General features: G+C 41.9%; 1 protein-coding gene across 1 annotated transcript; it reads right to left on the bottom strand.

Moving 5' to 3' along the window:
- Positions 1-1,539: 1,539 nt before the first annotated feature.
- btv (dynein cytoplasmic heavy chain beethoven) lies at positions 1,540-18,262 on the bottom strand. Its single transcript, XM_028321573.1, has 12 exons — positions 18,242-18,262; positions 13,427-13,567; positions 12,746-12,844; positions 11,655-11,799; positions 10,573-10,969; positions 10,039-10,201; positions 9,293-9,416; positions 8,834-8,961; positions 8,219-8,347; positions 7,445-7,577; positions 5,669-5,791; positions 1,540-2,149 (listed from the first exon to the last, which is right to left on the bottom strand). Exons 1-12 carry the CDS (start codon positions 18,260-18,262, stop codon positions 1,905-1,907), a joined length of 1,848 nt encoding a protein of 615 aa, XP_028177374.1. The 3' UTR covers positions 1,540-1,904.
- Positions 18,263-20,409: the final 2,147 nt, after the last annotated feature.

Below are 20,409 nucleotides of genomic sequence, written 5' to 3'. Positions count from 1 at the left end.
GCCCCGATTTCACTCCAGGTAACTTCTTTTTGTGGGGTCACCTTAGGGGTTAAAATATACTCTTAAATCCAACAACCATGCAGCAACTGAAGCTGAACATTCGTCATGAAATCGAATCTATTTCGAGGTTACTCTAACGAAAGTTTTTTAAAATTTTGATTGTCAGATTGGAAGAAAAGTCCGTACAGTTGTTATGCGAAAGTCTAGGTATATTTCATATTTTATCATCATACTTATTCAATCGTGAGTGCAATTTGTAGGTAATAATTTCATACAACGGTGATTATAAATATACGGTAATTAGTACATGGAAATTATAAAACGATAGTTTTTCTTCAAAATTTCCAAAATCTTCAGCGTATGCAAATACTGTCTTACTACAACGTATGAAGGCTAAAGTACTGAATCTATTTAAATTAACAACGTGGATCTACCTTCAAAAATCGAGTATAAAAATAAGGACATGGTAAATAGAAAAATTGAAAACCAAAGATATGGTAATTATACTCTTACGCAATTCATCGACGGTACGCCAACGCAATAGACGTCTACTTGCTAACAGGTCTTAGAACTAACTAAGGGCTCGCGCCGCGCGCGTAAATGATGTGTCAAATATTATTATTTAGGCTTGTGTGCCCAAAAACAGAAAACGTCACGGGAATTAGGACTTTCGCTCGGACAAGCAGTTTTTTAATTCTAATTATTTACAGAATGGTTCTATTGAATAGTTATTTTGCTATGCGTAAGACAATCTTTTGTACTCTTTAAAATGTTGAATGGAGTAAACCAAATCTATACGACATAAAAATTACAGCCAAGTTTTAACATTAAGTCAATGTGCGGACGCGTAACGGTAATTAGAGAACAGAGGTTCATGAAAATAATTAAGTCACAAATACTTAAAATAGAGGTCTATGATTTAATGCACAACTGGATGGGGTTGTTAAGTAACATATAAAAATACTTGCATGTCTCTAATTTGTCATTTTTAACGATTTAACAGTCCGGACACGCAAAAACTAGCTCATCTGAGAATGGCCGATTATTACATAATATTTTTGTATAATACTTTAGATGTAATAGCAATTAATTAATAAGAATATGGTCTGGGTTGCTCTGAGGCAGATATTAATGATTAAAAAAAACAATTATGAATGTAAACCAGAACCAGAATAATTTTTATGTTTCACAATGTTGAGTTGAGAGAATGAATAATTTTAGTTATATTTACATACATTTTTTTTTGTAAAAATCATTAATTCTGCTTTCGACTTTATTTTGTAAGTACCTAAAAGTGCTCTCAATTATTTTGAATAAAACATTAGTTGGTAAATTAACATTATTTTTAGATAATTGTTATAGCATTGTTAGAGCAACAAAATTGTAATTTGCTTTAATACGTGTACTGACTATCCAAAGTTACCAACATTTATGGTAAATTTTTACCAAAATAAAAGCATCTTAGATATAAATTATTTTGTTTTATTGATATTTCACCTGGCGTTTTGGGAATTCGGGGTTACTTAAAAAAAGGCAAAATTTAATTTTAGAGTATTTTATTACATTGTAATTAAGTGCGACCTACTACTGGCTACTACAGCTACACACAAGGATAATGATACACTCAAGATAAAGAATTAACTCTAAAATGATTACAAAGAAGGCCCCGGGTGCCAAGAATCGGGGGGTGACAACAGTCGCGCAAATAAACCAAAAATCCTGGGTCACAAAAATCGCCCCGGGTTCCAACCAATGCTGCGCTGCCACTGTTTCAACTAGTTTTTCAGAAATTCTATGATTTAGCTAGTGTTTATTTATACATACATTATGAACTTTTAAAATCGATACATATTCCCTATTAGCAACCGGTAGCTATGATCTGTATGAGCCCGGCCGCCGGCGGCTCAGTGGGCGGCGGGCGCGACGGCGAGCGCGACGGCGTGCAGCGCGGCGAGCGGGCGCGCGAGCGGGCGAGCTAGCGGCGCGCGCAGCCACGCCAGGGCTGTCTCGCGCGCCGCGCTGGCGTACAGCGGCACCTGCGCCGTGCCCTCGGGGCGAAGCGATATCTCACCACCCTGGGGAAATACATAAACAAATGAATGTGTGAACTCTCGAGTCACAACAAGGTTCATGCTATTGTCTTTTAGTTCTCGTTACGGCCGCGAGGGCGCTGTTTAAGTTTCCATGCAAAATCTTACGATGGCGATTTGAATACATAAATGATTTGAAGACCGAGGTTTTTTGCTCGCGACATCCCAAAATCATATTTGAGCATACTGCATGCGATCTTCTACATTGCTATAATAAACCGAATCCCATCATAGATAGTTCATTAATAAGCAAAGATTTAGGAGAGTATGAGGACATCCAAGAATCTCTTAAGTGACGTGCGTGCGTGGCACATGAAAAAACGTTAAACTGAAAGGGCCGCACGGTGGTTAATATAAATTGAAATAGGATTAAAATTAGTACATTTAAATAAAAATAACAACTATTCAATGTTGAAACATTGTTAAATAAATAAAATGTTATTATCTGCTATATTACATAAGCTTTCTTAACGATTTGAAGATCTACTCATTAGGAAACGTTGAAAATCTTTCGACTTGAGGATCCTAATCACTCGGGTACAGTTACCGTGGGCAGGTACCGCAGCAGCAGCGGCGGCGCGGGCGCGGGACTTGAGGATCCTAATCACCCGGGTATAGTTACCGTGGGCAGGTACCGCAGCAGCAGCGGCGGCGCGGGCGCGGGACTTGAGGATCCTAATCACCCGGGTATAGTTACCGTGGGCAGGTACCGCAGCAGCAGCGGCGGCGCGGGCGCGGGACTTGAGGATCCTAATCACNTAGTTCGGGATAGTGATGAATTTAAAGCCAAAATGTAACGTTTGATGTGCTTTTATGCCCTATACAAACTATAGGGCGTGATAGATAATATTAGTTTACGCTGGCATATTATTTATTTTGTCTTGCAAGTTAATAGAAAAGATTAGCTTTAAATCATCTGACACACAGCTAATTATTTTAATTTTAAAGTAACTTGTATTGATTACAATCTTGCTTTGCGCCCCTCGCTAAGTCGTCGTAACTGCCATGGACTCTGAAAAAGATAAAAATCACATTACTCTTAACAATCTAACTATTATTTAAACGGAGAAAGGAGCTCTGCTAACTCTAACGTCATTTTAATGGAGTGATTTGGACCCTATCTTAAACAATTTTAATTTTTTTTTATTCTCAACATTTTGTAAAGAAAGGTGCGACTAAGATCTAGTTAATACTATTTAGTTAATTCATACTTTAGCTAGGTATATCAAACTCCTGGCTCGTCTTTCGATAGTAGAATCCGCAAAACTGCAAGCCTAATTAATTTTGCTGCATTTCAAACTGTGATTCCAACTATTAAAACTTCTCATTTCCAAAGTGAATTCAAATGAAAAAAAAAAATCTAGCATTTTAAATTTTAAAAGCGGAATTCGCTTGCATTCTCTCTAAAGTTTTTTTCACCATGGCTTCGTTCGTAGCCAGTATTATGAAAATAAAAAAAATATTAAAGTTTAATTCAAGGCTCTACGTTTCAGCTACGTTCGCGGTTCAAAAGTTCTCAATTCAAAAAGCGAATAAAACAAAAGAAAATACAGCGCATTTTAAAAGACAAAAGACTTTTTTTTCTCTCAAGCTTCCAGCCAGTGTCAAGTAAATACCTAATGTTATAAAAAGTTTTTCTTAAATCTGCGTCTGTTAGCTAAACGCGGTTCACGGTTGCCTTGTCTATCTGGAGTCGCAAGTTCATTGACTGAGGCGTCTATACAATTTTAGTTAGATAACCGTTTTACTTCGCCTCAACGGAGTACATCGTGCTCCGTGATTGGTATGCGATTCTGAAGTACACTGAATTTGGTTGTGGCAATTTGACGTTTGGAAAGTTAGTTGAGATGGAGTTTTCTATATACATATTGTGCGTACATAAGGGTCAATTCTCCAAATCAAATCAAATCAAATCAAATCAAATCAAATTAGTTTATTGCAATTGTAGGTACATATCATACATTGATGGATCTTAAATTTAAACGTAAAATTGTTCAGCTACAATTTGCCAAGCAGATGGCGTGCAATATACATATAAATGGTTACTTAATACTAATTAACTAATTTACTTAAAACCTGTTCATTTTATAATTTTACATGCAAACATTTAATTTTTATGATCACATTTTTAAATTGTCCAGGAGGAATTCGTTAATGGAGTAGTATGCCTTCTCAACCAGAAAGTGAAATAATGCATTTTTAAAGGAAATTAATTCTTCTTTATTTCTTATGTTGTCCGGTAACTTATTGAAAATACGTGGTGCCATACCCGTGACATTTTTCGTGAACAAAGCAGTCTTATGTGTTTTCGAGCATATTTTGTTTTTATGACGTTTACTATTTATCAAACTTCTAATGCTCGTAACTCAGTTCAGACTGAGTTTAGAGGTATACATGTCATAGTAAGTTTGGTTTATTACACTATTTTGTAATCAAAAAACAAAGTTTGGTCGATGGCCGCGCGAAAAAAAAAGACGCCAATTTCCGGCATTGTCTTTTATATCAAACAATATAGGTAATCCACGGAAGACCAGCATCGTGGCATTATCTACTGAGATGCTACGACACCATGCTGAGTGGATACCTTTTCAGTATCATTGTAATTACCTTCTCATTAAATAATGTTAAGTATTGAAAGTGTATTGTCGATGATACTGAATAAACATTTTTTCTTTCTTTCTTTCTTTTCTTTCCAAAGATTCAGCCAAATCATCGCGATCAGCCGACGTGCAGCGATGGTAATCAATGCATTTAAGTCTGATCGTCATCGCTGCACGCCGGCCGATCGCGTTGGTTTGGCTGAACCTTAAATAGACCTAGATCACAATTATAACAAGAATTGAAATGGGACTGATAGAAAAGATACTGGATAGCGTTCAAACTTTTAGCGTAGAATAAAATGGCATGCGCCCGTATTAAACCGTAATATTACACCGTGGTTTTAATGTCGGCGAAGTAGCGTGATTAGGTATGCACTTCACTTAGTTTCGCCTCGCCTTGCCCGACTTTCGAAAAGTTGTCGGTAAATATAGGTTACCACGTTTTTGCGCAAATAAAGATTCTTATTCAAATGCGTTCGAGTCGAAGAGCTCCGAAGTTAAACAAGAAACGTCTGACTACATTCAACTTCGGTTTACGTAGAGACATTCGACACGCGTTTCAAACTTCGGTTGACTTTCTCAAAGATTCGAAACAACGAAGCGAGATTTCAAACAAAAATACCTAATTTGAGATATAGGTATGTAAAGTAAATACTTTTTACTTTAGGGTCTATGGTTTGTCTATGACTTTGACGTCTATCAAATGAATGTCACAGTGAATAGTCTATGTGGAAAATATGAAGATATTTTAAGAGATAATAATAAACTTTAAATGTCGTTTCTTTTATTTTACAGGTTTGTGTTATAGCTAATGAATAGGGAAGTTAGTTTATTTCTATGAGAAATGTATTAATATTGAATAAATCTTTTATTTTACAGAGCAACACATGCGTTTATTTTATCTCTAAGAAAGAGTACTTTATAGGTATTTGAAAAGAACAGCGTGATACAGAATGTGTATATTCTTAGCTCACTGACCTGTGCAGTCCCACTTGGCGGCGAGCGTGAGGTCGTGCGGCGCGGTGCGCAGGCGCGCGGCGCTCACGGCGCGCAGGGCCCACAGCGCGCGCGCCGGCCGCAGCCAGCCGCGCAGGTCCGTCTCTGCAACATTTTTTTATACAGGGTGGAATTTTGTAATGCCACCTGGAGGGAAAGTACTCTTAATACTGTAGATAGAAAATTTAATTGAAAGAAAACATTCCTTTATTTTTGAAAAGAAAGAGAAATGCATTCAAAGATTTTAGAAAATTTTTCGAAAATTCTCTACCATACCATACAATTTCCTGTACATAATTAAAATAATTTAAGATTTCATGGTTTTCCTTCCATTTGATTTATCAAGTTTGTTAGAAAGATTTCATCCTTATACTCAACCCTAACGATCGATGCAATAAAAATACAGGGTGTAATTTTTAACAGATTTTATTTGGTTCTAATTCCAAATGTGGCAAGCAAATTTTTGGAAATCTTTGAATGCAGTTCTATTTCTTTTCAAAAACAAAGGAATGTTTTCTTTGAGAAAAAATGTCGATCTACAATATTAAGAGTACTTTCCCTCCAGGTGGCATTACAAAATTCCACCCTGTATAATAATGCTAGGTTGCACCATCTTACTTTAAATATAACAAAAGCTGTCAAACTCCATACAAAACCACCGGTTATGGTTACGGTTAAAGTATTGGTGGTGAAACTCAGCCTTAGACATTTTGTTCAATAAAAAGTCCCGTAACCGCTCGTATTAAGTTTGTGTTACGAGTGGGTTCATCACAATAGTCGAGCGGCGGCGGGGTTCTAAGCAGCGTTCCTCCCTCGGATCTCGAGTCGGCCAGTCCGACATCTTTCACCGTTCGGCTATCGTCACTTCATTTACAATACGACTTTGACGCATACTAAAATTACGGTCAAATGCGAGTCAGATTCGCACACTGACAATTATTAACTAAGTTGCAAATATACATGTAAGCAGTAGCGATACTGACATATTATTTTTTGTGATGGGACAACAAGTTTCCTTATGCTGTGTGTACCAACAGCAACAAATACAGAAAATGAAAACTTAAATTATTGTGAGAAGTAAATTTTTTATAAGTTTATTAAATTCTTATAAGTTTACGTTCCCCTGCAGTGTTAGAAAAAAATAGTCTCAAATGGCTGTACTGAATACTGATATTTGTTTCCAAAATGATTCATCCTACCTGCGGGCGAAGGTAGCTCTGGCCTTGGCAACCTTCGCACAACTTCGCCCCATATGGCAGTCACGGAAATTGACCCGAAGGGTCAAGATCAAAATATTCGGGTCCAACGTTAAATCCGTTCTGCTCTATAGGTGTGAAACGTGGAAGGTCACCAAGGTTATCTCGCACCAGCTGCAGGTCTTCATCAACCGCTGCCTTCGCCGAATTCTCGGCATATACTGGCCCGAGAAAATGTCCAACGTTGAGCTATTGGAACGCTGCCAAGAAATTCCGATCGACCAGCAGACCAAGCGCCGCAGGTGGAACTGGATTGGCCACACTCTCCGAAGGGACCCCGATCACATCCCTAAGCAGGCTCTGGATTGGAATCCCCAAGGAAAACGCAAACGTGGTCGACCCAGGCAAACTTGGCGGCGCACTGTAGCGGACGAGGCGAAGAAGATCGGCAAGACCTGGAGCGAGATCAAGCGAGAAGCTCAAGACCGAACGAGATGGAGGACTGTTGTGGACGCCCTCTGCCCCATCTAGGGGACATAGGACCATAAGGCAAGTAAGTCACCTGCGGGCAGGTAGTCGTCTGCGAAGGGCGCGGCGAGCCGCTCGAGCGCGGCGCGCGCGCGGGCGCAGAACTCGCGCACGTATTCCTCGGGCCGCTGCGGGCCCGCCCATAGCGCCTGCCACTCTTCCGGCACCTACGAGAAAATATCTCTTTATTGATTGATCTCCTACTTTAACGTCAACCTAAGTTTATGAGAGAAATCATCATCATTATCATTCCTATTGTACAACTGACAACAGTTTGTTGCTAAGGCTGTGTTGCACCACCTAAAAAAGTAACTTTAACTTTAACTAGTGGCGTAACTATAGAGGGTGGCAGGGCTGGTAAAACACCACGGGCCCCCGACCCAAGGGGGCCCCGGCCCAAGAACCTGATCGCCCCCCGCCCCTCGCGATGCTTCAGGGCGCGATGGCCCCGGGGCCTCTCTGAAAATAACCCTAGATACGTCAAGGGCCCTATGCCCCGAATTTGCCACAGGCCTCGGATGGTATAGTTACGCCACGTCGATAACTGGTGATTTTTGATGGAGTTTGACAGATTTCGGATGTTTTGTTAAAGTAAGGTGGTGCAACTTAACCTTAAGATTCGTAATACGCATGCCGTTTGTGCTGCAACTGCCCAGCATTGACATCGTACCTTGTGCAGCGGCGGCGCGCGGGCCGCGTGGCGCGCCAGGCCCGCCAGCGCGAGGTGCAGGCCGCGGGCCGCGCGCGCCGCCTCGCGCGCCTCGCTCGTGTATACACTGCCCCACCATCAGGAGTCAACACCACATACCTTGTGCAGCGGCGGCGCGCGGGTTGCCTGGCGCGCCAGGACAGCTAGCGCAAGGTGAAGGCCGCGGGCCGCACGCGCCGCCTCGCGCGCCTCGCTCGCGCACACGCTGCCCCACCATCCGCGCATGCGCTGCAACGAACAAATCAAATTAATCCAATCTTATCAATAAAAGCGAAAGCCACTGATCGACTGACTCACTCATCACGAAATCTCAGAAACTACAAGTGCTAGGAGTCTCAAATTTTGCATGGGGGTTCCTTTTAAAACGTAGGTGCTCACTAACAACGGATTTTACTAAACTCCACCCCTAAGAGGCTAAAACGGGATCCACGCTTACGACCGCTAGCCCGCGTCGCGGGCGGCCGCTAGTGTTTAACTAAAAGGGAAATACCACTCACTGATTAATCACGAAATCTCAGAAACTGTAATACCTACAAACTTGAAATTTGACAGGTAGATTTCTTATAGAGTGCAAAAATCCGCTAAGAACGGATCTTACGAAACTTCACCCCTAAAGGGGTAAAACGGGGCGTACAAAGTCGCGGACGCCCGCTAGTTTTAAATAATAAACATACATACTCAATTTATACCATCACTAGAGAATAAAGAACTTACGTCAATCTTATAATCTGCTTTTAAAAGAGGACTTCCAGACATCAACTTCTTCCAAAGTGCCAGAATCATTTTCAAAGGCGTGACATTGTTTTTATTATTTTCTTGGCTACTCGTTGTCGAGTCCAATTCTGTAAATTAAGTTTAGTACATAATATTAAGCAATACTCAGTGAACAAAATAAATTAACAGCATTGAACAGTAGCGGCGTAAGGGGGGGGCGGTGGGGGCGGTCCGCCCCGGGTGCCAAGCATCAGGGGGTGACACAAATCGCGCAATTAGTTCTCACTGACGCATCTGCATGGCAAGGACGGTCGTGATTTCATGACAGGGGGGGTGCCATTCTGGGATGCCTTAGGCTATAATTTNGCTATAATTTATATTATGACGGGGGGGGGGGGGGGGTGCCCCCCCGGGTGCCACCCTTTGCTCCCCCCCCCCTGGCATTGAATGATTACTCACCTTTTAAACCATTTATGATATCGTTGGCGGCGTTTCTTTCCCATGCGATTCTGCAATTGGCCGGCAGACCGAGTATTTCTGGTGTATCAATTTGAGGGAGAGCTTCAAACGCCGAGGAATATTCCTAAAAAACAAAATTTTTGTTTGTATACAATAGATAAAGTACTCGCACTTGAATCATGGTTGAATATCGGTTATCATTAAAAAATCCGATTGAGTTAGAATTGGGTAGCTGACTTGAAATCAATAATTCTAAGACACAACTTCTTTAAAAACGCTTCAATTTAACTCTGAAAATCGAGACAGTTTTCAATGCACCTGTGTGCGGGTGGCATGTGGCAAACGCAGCGGTAGTCCAAGGCCTCGCTCCTCGCGCGCGCCGCGTACGGAGCTAGCATCAGAGCGCGGCTTTATATGTACCTGTGTACGGATGGCGTGTGGCAAACGCAGCGGTAGACCAAGCGGGCGCATTATACAGTGCGCGCAGGGCCGCGCGGTCGGCCTCGCTACCCGTGCGCACCACGGACAGAGCCAGGACCAAAGCGCAGTTTTAAAATATTAGGTACCTGACCTGTGTGCGCTTGGCATGTGGTAGACGCAGTGGTAAACCGAGAGGACGCGGGTCGTGTACTAGCGCATGATTCCCGAGCGTTTCATTATGTAAGGCGCGCAGGGCCGCGCGATCAGCCTCGTTACTCGCGCACGTGTATAGAGCTAGCATTAGAGCGCTGCTTTATAATATGTACCTGTGTGCGGGTGGCATGTGGTAGACGCAGCGGTAGACCGAGTGGACACGCGTCGTGCGCGAGCGCGTGATCCCCGAGCGTTGCATTATGCAGCGCGCGCAGGGCTGCACGGTCGGCCTCGCTTCCCGCGCGCGCCGCATACAGAGCTAGTACCAGCGCGCAGTTTTATAATATGTACCTGTGTGCGAGTGGCGTGTGGTAGACGCAGCGGTAGTCCAAGCGGGCGCGCGTCGTGCGCTAGTGCGTGATCCCCGAGCGTTGCATTATGCAGCGCGCGCAGGGCTGCACGGTCAGCCTCGCTGCCCGCACGCGCAGCGTACAGAGCCAGGACCAAAGCGCAGTTTTATAATATGTACCTGTGTGCGAGTGGCATGTGGTAGACGCAGCGGTAGTCCAAGCGGGCGCGTGTCGTGCGCTAGTGCGTGATTCCCGAGCGTTGCTTTATGCAGCGCGCGCAGGGCTGCACGGTCAGCCTCGCTGCCCGCACGCGCAACGTACAGAGCCAGGACCAAAGCGCAGTTTTATAATATGTACCTGTGTGCGAGTGGCATGTGGTAGATGCAGCGGTAGTCCAAGCGGGCGCGCGTCGTGAGCGAGCGCATGATCTCCGAGCGTTGCATTATGTAAGGCACGCGGTCGGCCTCGCTCCCCGCGCGCGCCGCGTACAGCGCTGCTTTATTATAATGTACCTGTGTGCGCGTGGCATGTGGTAGACGCAGCGGTAGTCCAAGCGGGCGCGCGTCGTGCGCTAGCGCGTGATCCCCGAGTGTCGCATTATGCAGCGCGCGCAGGGCCGCACGATCGGCCTCGCTTCCCGCGCGCGCCGCGTACAGCGCCAGGACCAAAGCGCGCGCGCCCGCGCCGCCGGCCCGCAGCGCCTCGGCACTCGCGCACACCTCGCCCCACTCCCACGCGTACCACTGGGTCCAACCTGCACGAGGCTGGGTTTACTACGTGTTCACATACAGGGTGGGAACGAGAAATGATCTCATTAGATTAGTTCTAACAATATGATATCGAAAAACTAGTTCCTGTAGGCCTAAGATGCGCGCCGCGATAAGCGGTTATCACGCCATTTTATCGATTTTTCCCATACATTTTGGCGTCGATAAAAGTTATCACGTCGCGCATCTTAGGCCTACTGGTCCTGATAATGTTCCACGAGCTCTATCAAACGGTATCAATAATAGGTTAAAAAAACGATAACTACGATACTAAACTATACAAGATATCGAAAAACTAGTTCTTGGTCCTGAAAATGCTTCACGAGCTCTATTATCGGATCAATAATAGTTTAAAGAATATACTGGCTCTATCCGAAAATTCAAAGTTTGCGTTGCGTTTATAAATAGAAATAAGCAGGTTCGTTCATTTCAACCATAGGGGTTCATTCGTTTCAATCAAATGAAATCCATTACTGGACAAAGGCCAGGCATCCAGGTGCTTCTCGTGATTTTCACTAGAACCTCAGCCCACCGAGCGGGAAGCATGCCAAAATTACGTCTTCGGTATGTTGTTGCCACTGAAAACCCAATCTCGACCGCCATCAATTCTGTACCCCACTACCAATAAAGTTTGGCAATACGACAGTAAGCATTCATCATCACCATACCCACCTTGCGGAATATAGGCGCGGCGCTCCTGCAGCACGGCGTGGAACAGCGCGAGGCAGGCGTGCGCGCGTACCAGCGCCGGCGCCGCCTCGTAGCCGCCCCACGCCGCCAGCGTGCCTAGAGCGTTGTGCTTCACGCCTTCGGGCGCCTGTCGACAGGGAATACGCGTCAGTTACGCAGCCCTATCACAGAATAATAATAAGTACTTACTACGTACAGAAGTTTTACTTCGCGAAGGTATTTAAAAAAATGTATGCTCAATGTCATTAACAATATGGTGTAATTTAGCCTGTCTCAAGAGTCAAGCACCATTTTGTTGACAAACGTCAGTGATCGGCACTGCGCCGAAGTTATAGGGCTGACTTCGGTAAAATGATGTGACGTGAGGTGCCAAACTGCGAAAAATGGCGGAGGAAAATACATGATTTAGCATGAATTACCAAGAATAATATTAACTACTTATTTACCTCTCAGTGTCTTGAGGCAACTTAAAAAAGTTCATTCTGTGTTTTTATTATTATTTAGGCAGTTAAATACTGCACAGTATTTAGTATACCATTTTCTTTATTTTCTTCCATCATACACAAGAATACGCGTGCGTGAGTCAATGTTCGCTCGTGTGTGAGGCCTTGTCGAATAGTATCCTGTAGGTGGGCCATCGTGCGTGTTTTGTTTTCGATGTAAACTCGCGGAGATGAACAGGCCTGGCCCTATGCTATGCATAGTTATAACGGAGCCCGGAGACCCCCTCCCCCTGTATGCATAGATACAGTCAGTGTCAAATAGTACGTGACACCCGAAGTGGCCATAAATTTCACAACACAACCTTATTCCACTTGTAACAAAGATGTCTTATTCTATTGGACGCACATAAGTAGTATTGTGGGTACATAAGATAATGTAACTAAAAAAGTTGCCATCTTCCTCTCTGGGTCATAAGATGGGTACATCCATTATCATACCAGCACCGTACTCGAATAAATGCATGCGAAACAAATTCTTTGCATAAAAGGGACGATGACACTGCTTTCTGTAAGTATTATTAAAAGAAAGGTAGTGAAAGATTAGCGACATAACTGATGAAGTGACCTTACCTCTAAAATGACATTCACGCACGCATTTGCAATAAGTGGTGGTATTTCACGGTCTTCGGAAACAATCCACAAACGAAACTCTTCACTGAAGTCTTCAGGCTGAAAACATAATTCTAATATAGACTTCTCTTAACTTCATCAAGACATCGAATTCTGCTTTGGTACGTGACAAATAAATGCATTTTTTAACCCTTTACCCCGTGAATCGAGACAAAATAGACAATCAGTTGTCATGGTCATTTGCAACCGCTTAAGGTTTGATGGTATAAGTAGTAGTTAATTATAGATGTCCAACACTGCACCGTCGCGTCCCAACTATAACCTTGCCTAGGGGGTTACTATCAATACTGGATTATTAGTTCCGATTTTTGCCACCTTGACCAACCTTAAAATTATGACATTTACAGGAGGGCGCTACTATAGGCACAGTGTAGTTAGTTTTTATATTGGTCACTTGGAGTTTCACTCCCGTATTCACGAACAATGCTTGCTTAAGTGAAGCAGAAAATTGAACACACAGCGTTGAATAGAGCTGTGATTGGTTCGTGTGACCCTGTGCGTCCACGCGCACTGAGAGACCTCACAGCTGCGATTGTGGTTAAATACCTGCCTTGTTATGCATAAAAAAAGATGTTTGTGAATACGGGCGTCAGAATCGTTTGGATAGCAGAATAGACTCACCGGTCGTTGCACGAAGGCGGCGACGAAGCTATGCAAGTCGCCGGTGAAAGGTGAAGCGCCCACGAGCAGCGCCAGCCAGCCGCCGCCGCGCGCCGCCTCCACCGCCGCCTCCCATGCGTGTAATCCTTCTTCCACGCCCACCTAAATGTATGGTTATACCATTTTATATGAGCAGCAGTTGGGACTTGGGTTAGTATGTTATCTCATTACGCGGTCACAATTGCTTAAGCTTGTTATTCCCTTGCTTACGTGACGTTGATATGAGCTTTCTCGTAGTTAGGGTTTCTGCTCGAGCTTTCTCGAACTCGAGAAAACTCGAGAAATTTGGCTTCATTCGAGACGAGAAAAAAAATACCGGAGCTCGAGAGTTCTCGAGTTTCGATTTTGAAGCTTTAATATGTTTGAAAGCCTATTTTCTTAGACAAAAGTAAGTTTTTAATTATTTAATAGGTTAACGTTGCGTTTAGACTGGCCTAGTCTTTCCTTTTTTTAACTAATTTGATTTGCAAGTAATGATCTTAACCGAAACTAATAATGTTCACCTACGAGTATGCTATATTATATTATGTTTGTATAACTGACTGATTTAAAGACTGAAAATTTTTTGTTAACTGTTAGTTTAGGTACTCGTAAATACGTTTATTCAAGTCGTTATCTTTAAGTTTAAAAATTTATTTAAAAGTTTTTTTTTGTTTGTAAATGTAGGTTTATTATCGTAATTTTTCAATTAATTTGGACTTGTGTTCTTTGGAAGACAAGTGATTCAATTGGAGCTCCAGATATTTATGGTTATTAATCCTTAAAGTACACGCGACTTTATGACTTTTGTTCCTTTAGTTAATTACTAAGTTATAATTATCGTACTAATATTATAAATGCGAAAGTTTGTGTGGATGTCTGGATGTGTGTTACTCTTTCACGCAAAAACTACTGAACGGATTTTGTTGAAACTTTACAGTATTATTGATTATAACCCAGACACATTATAACATTAATAAAAACCCGTGTTTTTATTAAATTTCAACCGATTTCAACAGTTTTAATTAAAAGACTCGAGACCCGAGAAAACTCGAGACTTTGGCCTCGAGAATTCCCGAAACTCGAGAAAAAAAATAAGTCGAGAAATCAGAAACCCTACTCGTAGTGGACATTAAGTCTGATTATTTCGTTATTTGGACACAGATTTTAATTAAAATAATGTTAAAGTTTAGTTTAAAAAAATATGGTTTGACACATATGTGGTTAATCGAGATAATAAAAGGCTCAAATTACAGTTTCGCCCAATGATCAGATTGGTGGTTAGTTAGCTGTTTAGGAAAACCCTTCCGAAACAGAAAGTCTCGTGAAATGAATCGATTTAATCTTTTCTGTTGAAGTTAAACAAAGTGATATTTATAATGCTCAATTTTTGCGTAATGGCGCTATTTTGAGCTACTTCAATGAGCCGGCGCAGGAAGCTGTGTCAGGTGATTAAGTTGGAGGAACGCAAGGAACTTTTTTGAGTCAACCTTGTACAGGGTGACTTTCAAATCGTTGGCATCCTTTAATACAACTACTCATTCCGCAAATATGAGACAAATTCAATGAGATTTTTTGTCATGACATCTGACATTTGACATCAGCCTTACATTTTGTTGCAAAATAACACTTAATATATCGAAATAAGATGGAGAGTTTTAAGCTTGATGTGCTGTCGTCTGTACAAGATTTTTAATATCGAAATTTTAACTCATTGAATTTGTCTCATTGTACGAGCTATCGTACATTATTACTTGCACATTTCCTTTTTATATAGTTAAATCATTTATTGCTAAGTAGGCGTTAAACACTTTACGTATAAGTTTGACCTAGTTTTAATTCACGCCTGTAGAATCACTTAGTAATAAATCAGTGTATGAGCAGCACTCAAACGGGTCGGTTTTATTTAGCACTCTTCGGAGTAACCCATCCCTCATCAGCAAGCATAGCATAGCAACTATTACATTTCTTTGGTCCTTCGAGCAAAACGGTTGCGGGGCCCATCGGTGATCAAGTGCGCGGCAATCGAGCAGAGTTTCGCGTGTGATCATTTGTGCCGTTGTGGTAACAACTCGTAACACCAACATCATCGGTCAGCATCAGCATTAGTCACTTGGCAAGGGTCAGGTGGCTCAGCAGCACTGTCATAACAACTTCCTTCTGGATCCACGGGGGGAGACACGACAGTAAGCAGTTAGCAGTTGCAGTTCATCAGTCAATCAAGTAAGATTGTTCCTTTATCACTTCAACTTCCAATTCATCATGGAAGGCATCATCATTCGTCAAAAAGAAATTGTTGACAAACTAAAGCAAATTCAATCATCCTTTGGAAAGGATTCTTCTACTAGAAAAACGCCGGAATACATCCAAATATACTATACTGGATTCTCTCTGGCAATGTAAAAACTTTTAACTGCCACGTAGTCATCAACGAATTGAAAGACATAGCAAAGTACTGGGAGTTAGAAGATATAAATGAAAGCACTAGCACATTGACTAGAGAGGAACAGTACTGCGAAGACTTTTATCAGGCTACTACAACTCGCCTAGACAGTGGGAGGTATGTAGTGGCACTTCCAATGAAGCAAGATTTTGAACAGAGCTTAGGTTCATCTAAACCGAAAGCTATAGCACAATTTAAGCAATTGGAACATAAAATGGCAAAAAACAGTGCATTCTCAAGCAGTTATAAGCAGTTTATTCATGAATATCAAGAGCTAAAACACATGCGTGAGGCTGGTGGTGACGAACCTAGTTGTTACTTACCTCATCATGGCGTCTTCAAGTTAGACTCAAGCACTACAAAACTGCGTGTAGTATTCAATGGCTCATCAAAGACCACCACAGGCCACAGTCTGAATGACTTGATGGAATGTGGTCCCAACCTTCAAGTTGACCTACACAATCTCATCTTAAGGTGGAGACAGCATAAATACGTAATAACTGCGGACATCGAGAAAATGTTCCGTCAGATACTCGTCAGGGATTCAGATCAACCCCTACAGTCTATCATTTGGCGCGACTCGCCTTCAGAGCCACTTCGTGAATACCATCTCACGACAGTTACATATGGGACTAAGGCAGCCCCATTTTTAGCAATTAGAACTTTGAGACAACTTGCTAAGGATGACGCATCGAAGTATCCTTTAGCAGCAGCAGCATTAGAGAGTTCATTCTTCACTGATGATCTCCTAAGTGGACATAATAGCATTGAGCAAACAAAAGAGCTACAAAATCAATTAATACAGATGTTACAGGGTGCAGGAATGAATTTGAGAAAATGGTCGGCAAACACCAAGGAACTGGTGGCTGACTTATCATCCAATCAAGTTGAAACACCCTTCGATTTCAAATGTTCAGAGTCCCGTAAGACCCTCGGGCTACGGTGGCATCCTTCAACAGATAATTTTTCATTTCAAAGTACTATTGATCAAAAGGAAGCCAATCATACTAAACGACAACTTCTATCTGATATTTCCAAAATTTTCGACCCACTAGGTTGGCTTTCTCCTCTTACAATTAAAGCAAAATTATTATTTCAAAAAGCATGGACGTCAGGTATGGCATGGGACGATAAATTATCACAGCAATTGCAAGAGGAATGGCATCTATTAAAAGATGACCTCAAAACCATTGATAAATTTTCAATACCACGCTATTTAGGTAACACATTAATTACATACAAAATACACGGATTTTGCGATGCATCCGAAAAAGCATACGCGTGTTCTATTTACATCGTAACAAATAACAATAAAGGAGAATGCACATCGACATTAGTAATAGCAAAAACAAGACTAGCTCCATTAAACAAGCAAGTCTCACTACCGAGGCTTGAGTTGTGCGGTGCACAACTTTTATCACAACTTATGAAGAAAGTTGTCCAAGCATTACCTAATAACGACAACGTATCAATTCACGCATGGACTGACTCCATGGTGGCCTTAGGATGGATCCATGGAGATGTCACGCGTTGGAAGCAATTTGTAGCAAATAGAGTCAATCAAATCAAAGAGGTCATCCCAGCCTCTCAATGGAATCACGTGCGGTCAGAAGACAACCCAGCTGATTCCGCAACCAGGGGTTCAACAGTGAAAACCCTACTAGAGCATTCGTTGTGGTGGCAAGGGCCCAAATGGCTTACTACATTTGACCCCAATGAATTTAGCAACAAAAAATATCAAAGCCCAATGATAGAGGCAAAACAAGCATGTGTAAATACTGCTTTACATCATAGCAACCAATCTACACTTATAACTGAATTACTGCAAAATAATAATTCAATTACTCGCGTTATAAAAACAATAGCATGGGTTTCACGTTTCGTGGCGCGCTTGCGTCATAGGTCATCGGAGTGTAATGAACTTCTATCGCCAACTGAAATTGAAAATGCATACAACATTGTCATCAAAGACACTCAAGCAAGAGATTTTGAAAATGAATTAATTCAATTACAGAGCAAGGGCCACGTGAAACCAAATAGCAAGATAGCAAGTTTACATCCATTTTTAGATGAGCATGGAATCATGAGAGTTGGTGGTCGGCTAAATAATTCGGATCTCAGCAGCTCTGCCAAACACCCGATCATTTTATCAAATCATAGCCGACTTACGGACCTCATTATCAGTCAAGGACACATAACAACCCTACACGGGGGTCCTAGACTTACACTATCATACATCAGAGAGAAATACTGGATTCTTAGTGGAATGAATACAGTAAAAAGACAACTCAGAATGTGTGTAACATGTAGACGTTATAGCACTGAAAAGAGACAGCAAATAATGGCAGACTTACCTCGGGCTCGGGTAACTCCATCACGTCCCTTTGCACACACAGGAGTTGACTTCACAGGTCATGTTGACCTGAAAGCAAGCAAGGGTAGAGGCGTACGGTGTCATAAAGGATACATAGCAATTTTTGTATGTCTCTCTACCAAAGCAGTTCATCTCGAGCTGGTCTCGGACCTAAGCACGCCTGCTTTCCTAGCAGCGTTTCGTCGCTTTTGTGCACGTCGTGGTGTTCCTACTCACATGTACAGCGACAACGGCACTAATTTTGTAGGTGCCAATCGATTACTGAAAAAAGAGTACAAGGAGATAACAGCAAATATCAATCATGAGTTCTTCAACAACATAGCCGAATGGGATATAAAATGGTCATTTAACTCACCCGCATGGCCGTCCGCAGGGGGTTTGTGGGAAGCAGCAGTCAAGAGCTTTAAACACCACCTAAAACGAACACTTGGCGAGCAACGACTCACATACGAGGAGTTTAGCACATTAATTCAACAAATAGAAGCCTGTCTCAACTCGAGACCCCTATTCCCTCTGACTGAAAACCCTGAAGATGACTTTCTAACACCAGGTCATTTTCTTATTGGTGGCTCTCTATTATCACGACCTCAGGGAGATGACAATATGAACCTTCCCAGTAGATGGCAACTTTTACAAAGCATGATAAAGCATTTTTGGAAGAGGTGGTCAACAGACTACCTTCAGCAGCTCCAAGCTCGATCCAAATGGAGAACTCCTAGCAAAAACATCGATATCAACGATATTGTTCTAATCAAGGACGATTACTTACCGCCCGGGAAATGGGTCATGGGCCGAGTGTATGACATCCACCCCGGTAAAGACGGATACGTTAGAGTAGTATCTGTCAAAACACAAAACAGCATAATAAAAAGACCGATTACGAAATTGGTACTTTTACCTGTTCATGAGATGTCATCAGAACAGAATCAGCATCCAGCAAAGCAAGAAGTACAGCAAGACACAAATAAAAGGCCTAACAGAAGCAGTAATAAAATAATCAATGGCTTAGTAACAACTTTATTGTGTTTTGCAATGTTAATTTCACCAACTGTCCAGCAAAATTCACAGCCCTACAACGTCACTCAAATTACAGAAAACAAGGGGTTGTACTTCGACAAAATATCTAATCTACAGTACATCAGAGACGAGTGGAAGCTTGTTGTCTATTACAACTTATCATCTTACTATCAAGGATTAACAAACATTGAATCTTATGTAAATCATCTATCACAGAGCTGCAAACCTCTACCTAAGCAATATCAAACACTTACCTCTCAATTAAATCATGAATTGAGCGAAATTCAGCATTACAACAAGTTGTTACAATTTCAATACAACAATCGACAGAAGCGTGGTTTGGTCGATGGAGTCGGCTACATCGCTAACTCATTGTTTGGAGTGTTAGATGAGAGATTCGCAGAGAAGTATGCAAAAGATATCGAGCAGGTGACTCACAATGAAAAACACCTTCAAAATTTGATCAGAAATCAGACTCTCATTCTCGAAGCTGAGTCTAACATCATACAACGCAATGAGAAAATCATGAACACTCAGTTTACATTCGTCAGACAGCACCTTCGCAACTTAACTGACGAAATTAATCACGTTCGCCTAGATGTTCAGAACGACCTCTACGTGACGTCATCAGCATTAGTAGCAAACATAATCATCTCCAATTTAAGGCGCATGCAAGAGACATTGATAAATACAATCACCGACATAAGACACGGTCGCATCGATACTCATTTATTGTCGCCTGAACAACTACAGTATCAAATTCTAACTATATCAAGTCAACTACAGGGTGATCTCGCTATACCTGTAGAACAAAATCACTTTACCGACATCTATAAAATGTTAAAGGTGTCATCGAGATTACATAACAGCTATCTAATCATTGAAATCAGAATACCGCTTGTAAACAAGGAAATTTATGAACTTGACAGAGTTATAACTATTCCTCAAAACAAAAATCAGCAGACATATTATATCATTCCTAGTCATCCTTACATAGCCTTCAATCTTAGAAAAGATACGGTTATGTTCTTATCAGATGATGATCTGCTTTTATGCATTCATGCCTCTGAAAACAGAATATTATGCTCACTCGATACGCCTATATACGACATTAGAATGAAGCAGTCCATA

This window comes from Ostrinia furnacalis, unplaced genomic scaffold (genome assembly GCF_004193835.3).
Source record: "Ostrinia furnacalis isolate ACB-3 unplaced genomic scaffold, ASM419383v2 OfSCF7554, whole genome shotgun sequence".
NCBI classification, from domain to species: Eukaryota; Metazoa; Arthropoda; class Insecta; order Lepidoptera; family Crambidae; genus Ostrinia; species Ostrinia furnacalis.
The sequence above is the reverse complement of the archived record's forward strand: the minus strand, read 5'-3'. Positions and strand labels throughout refer to the sequence as shown.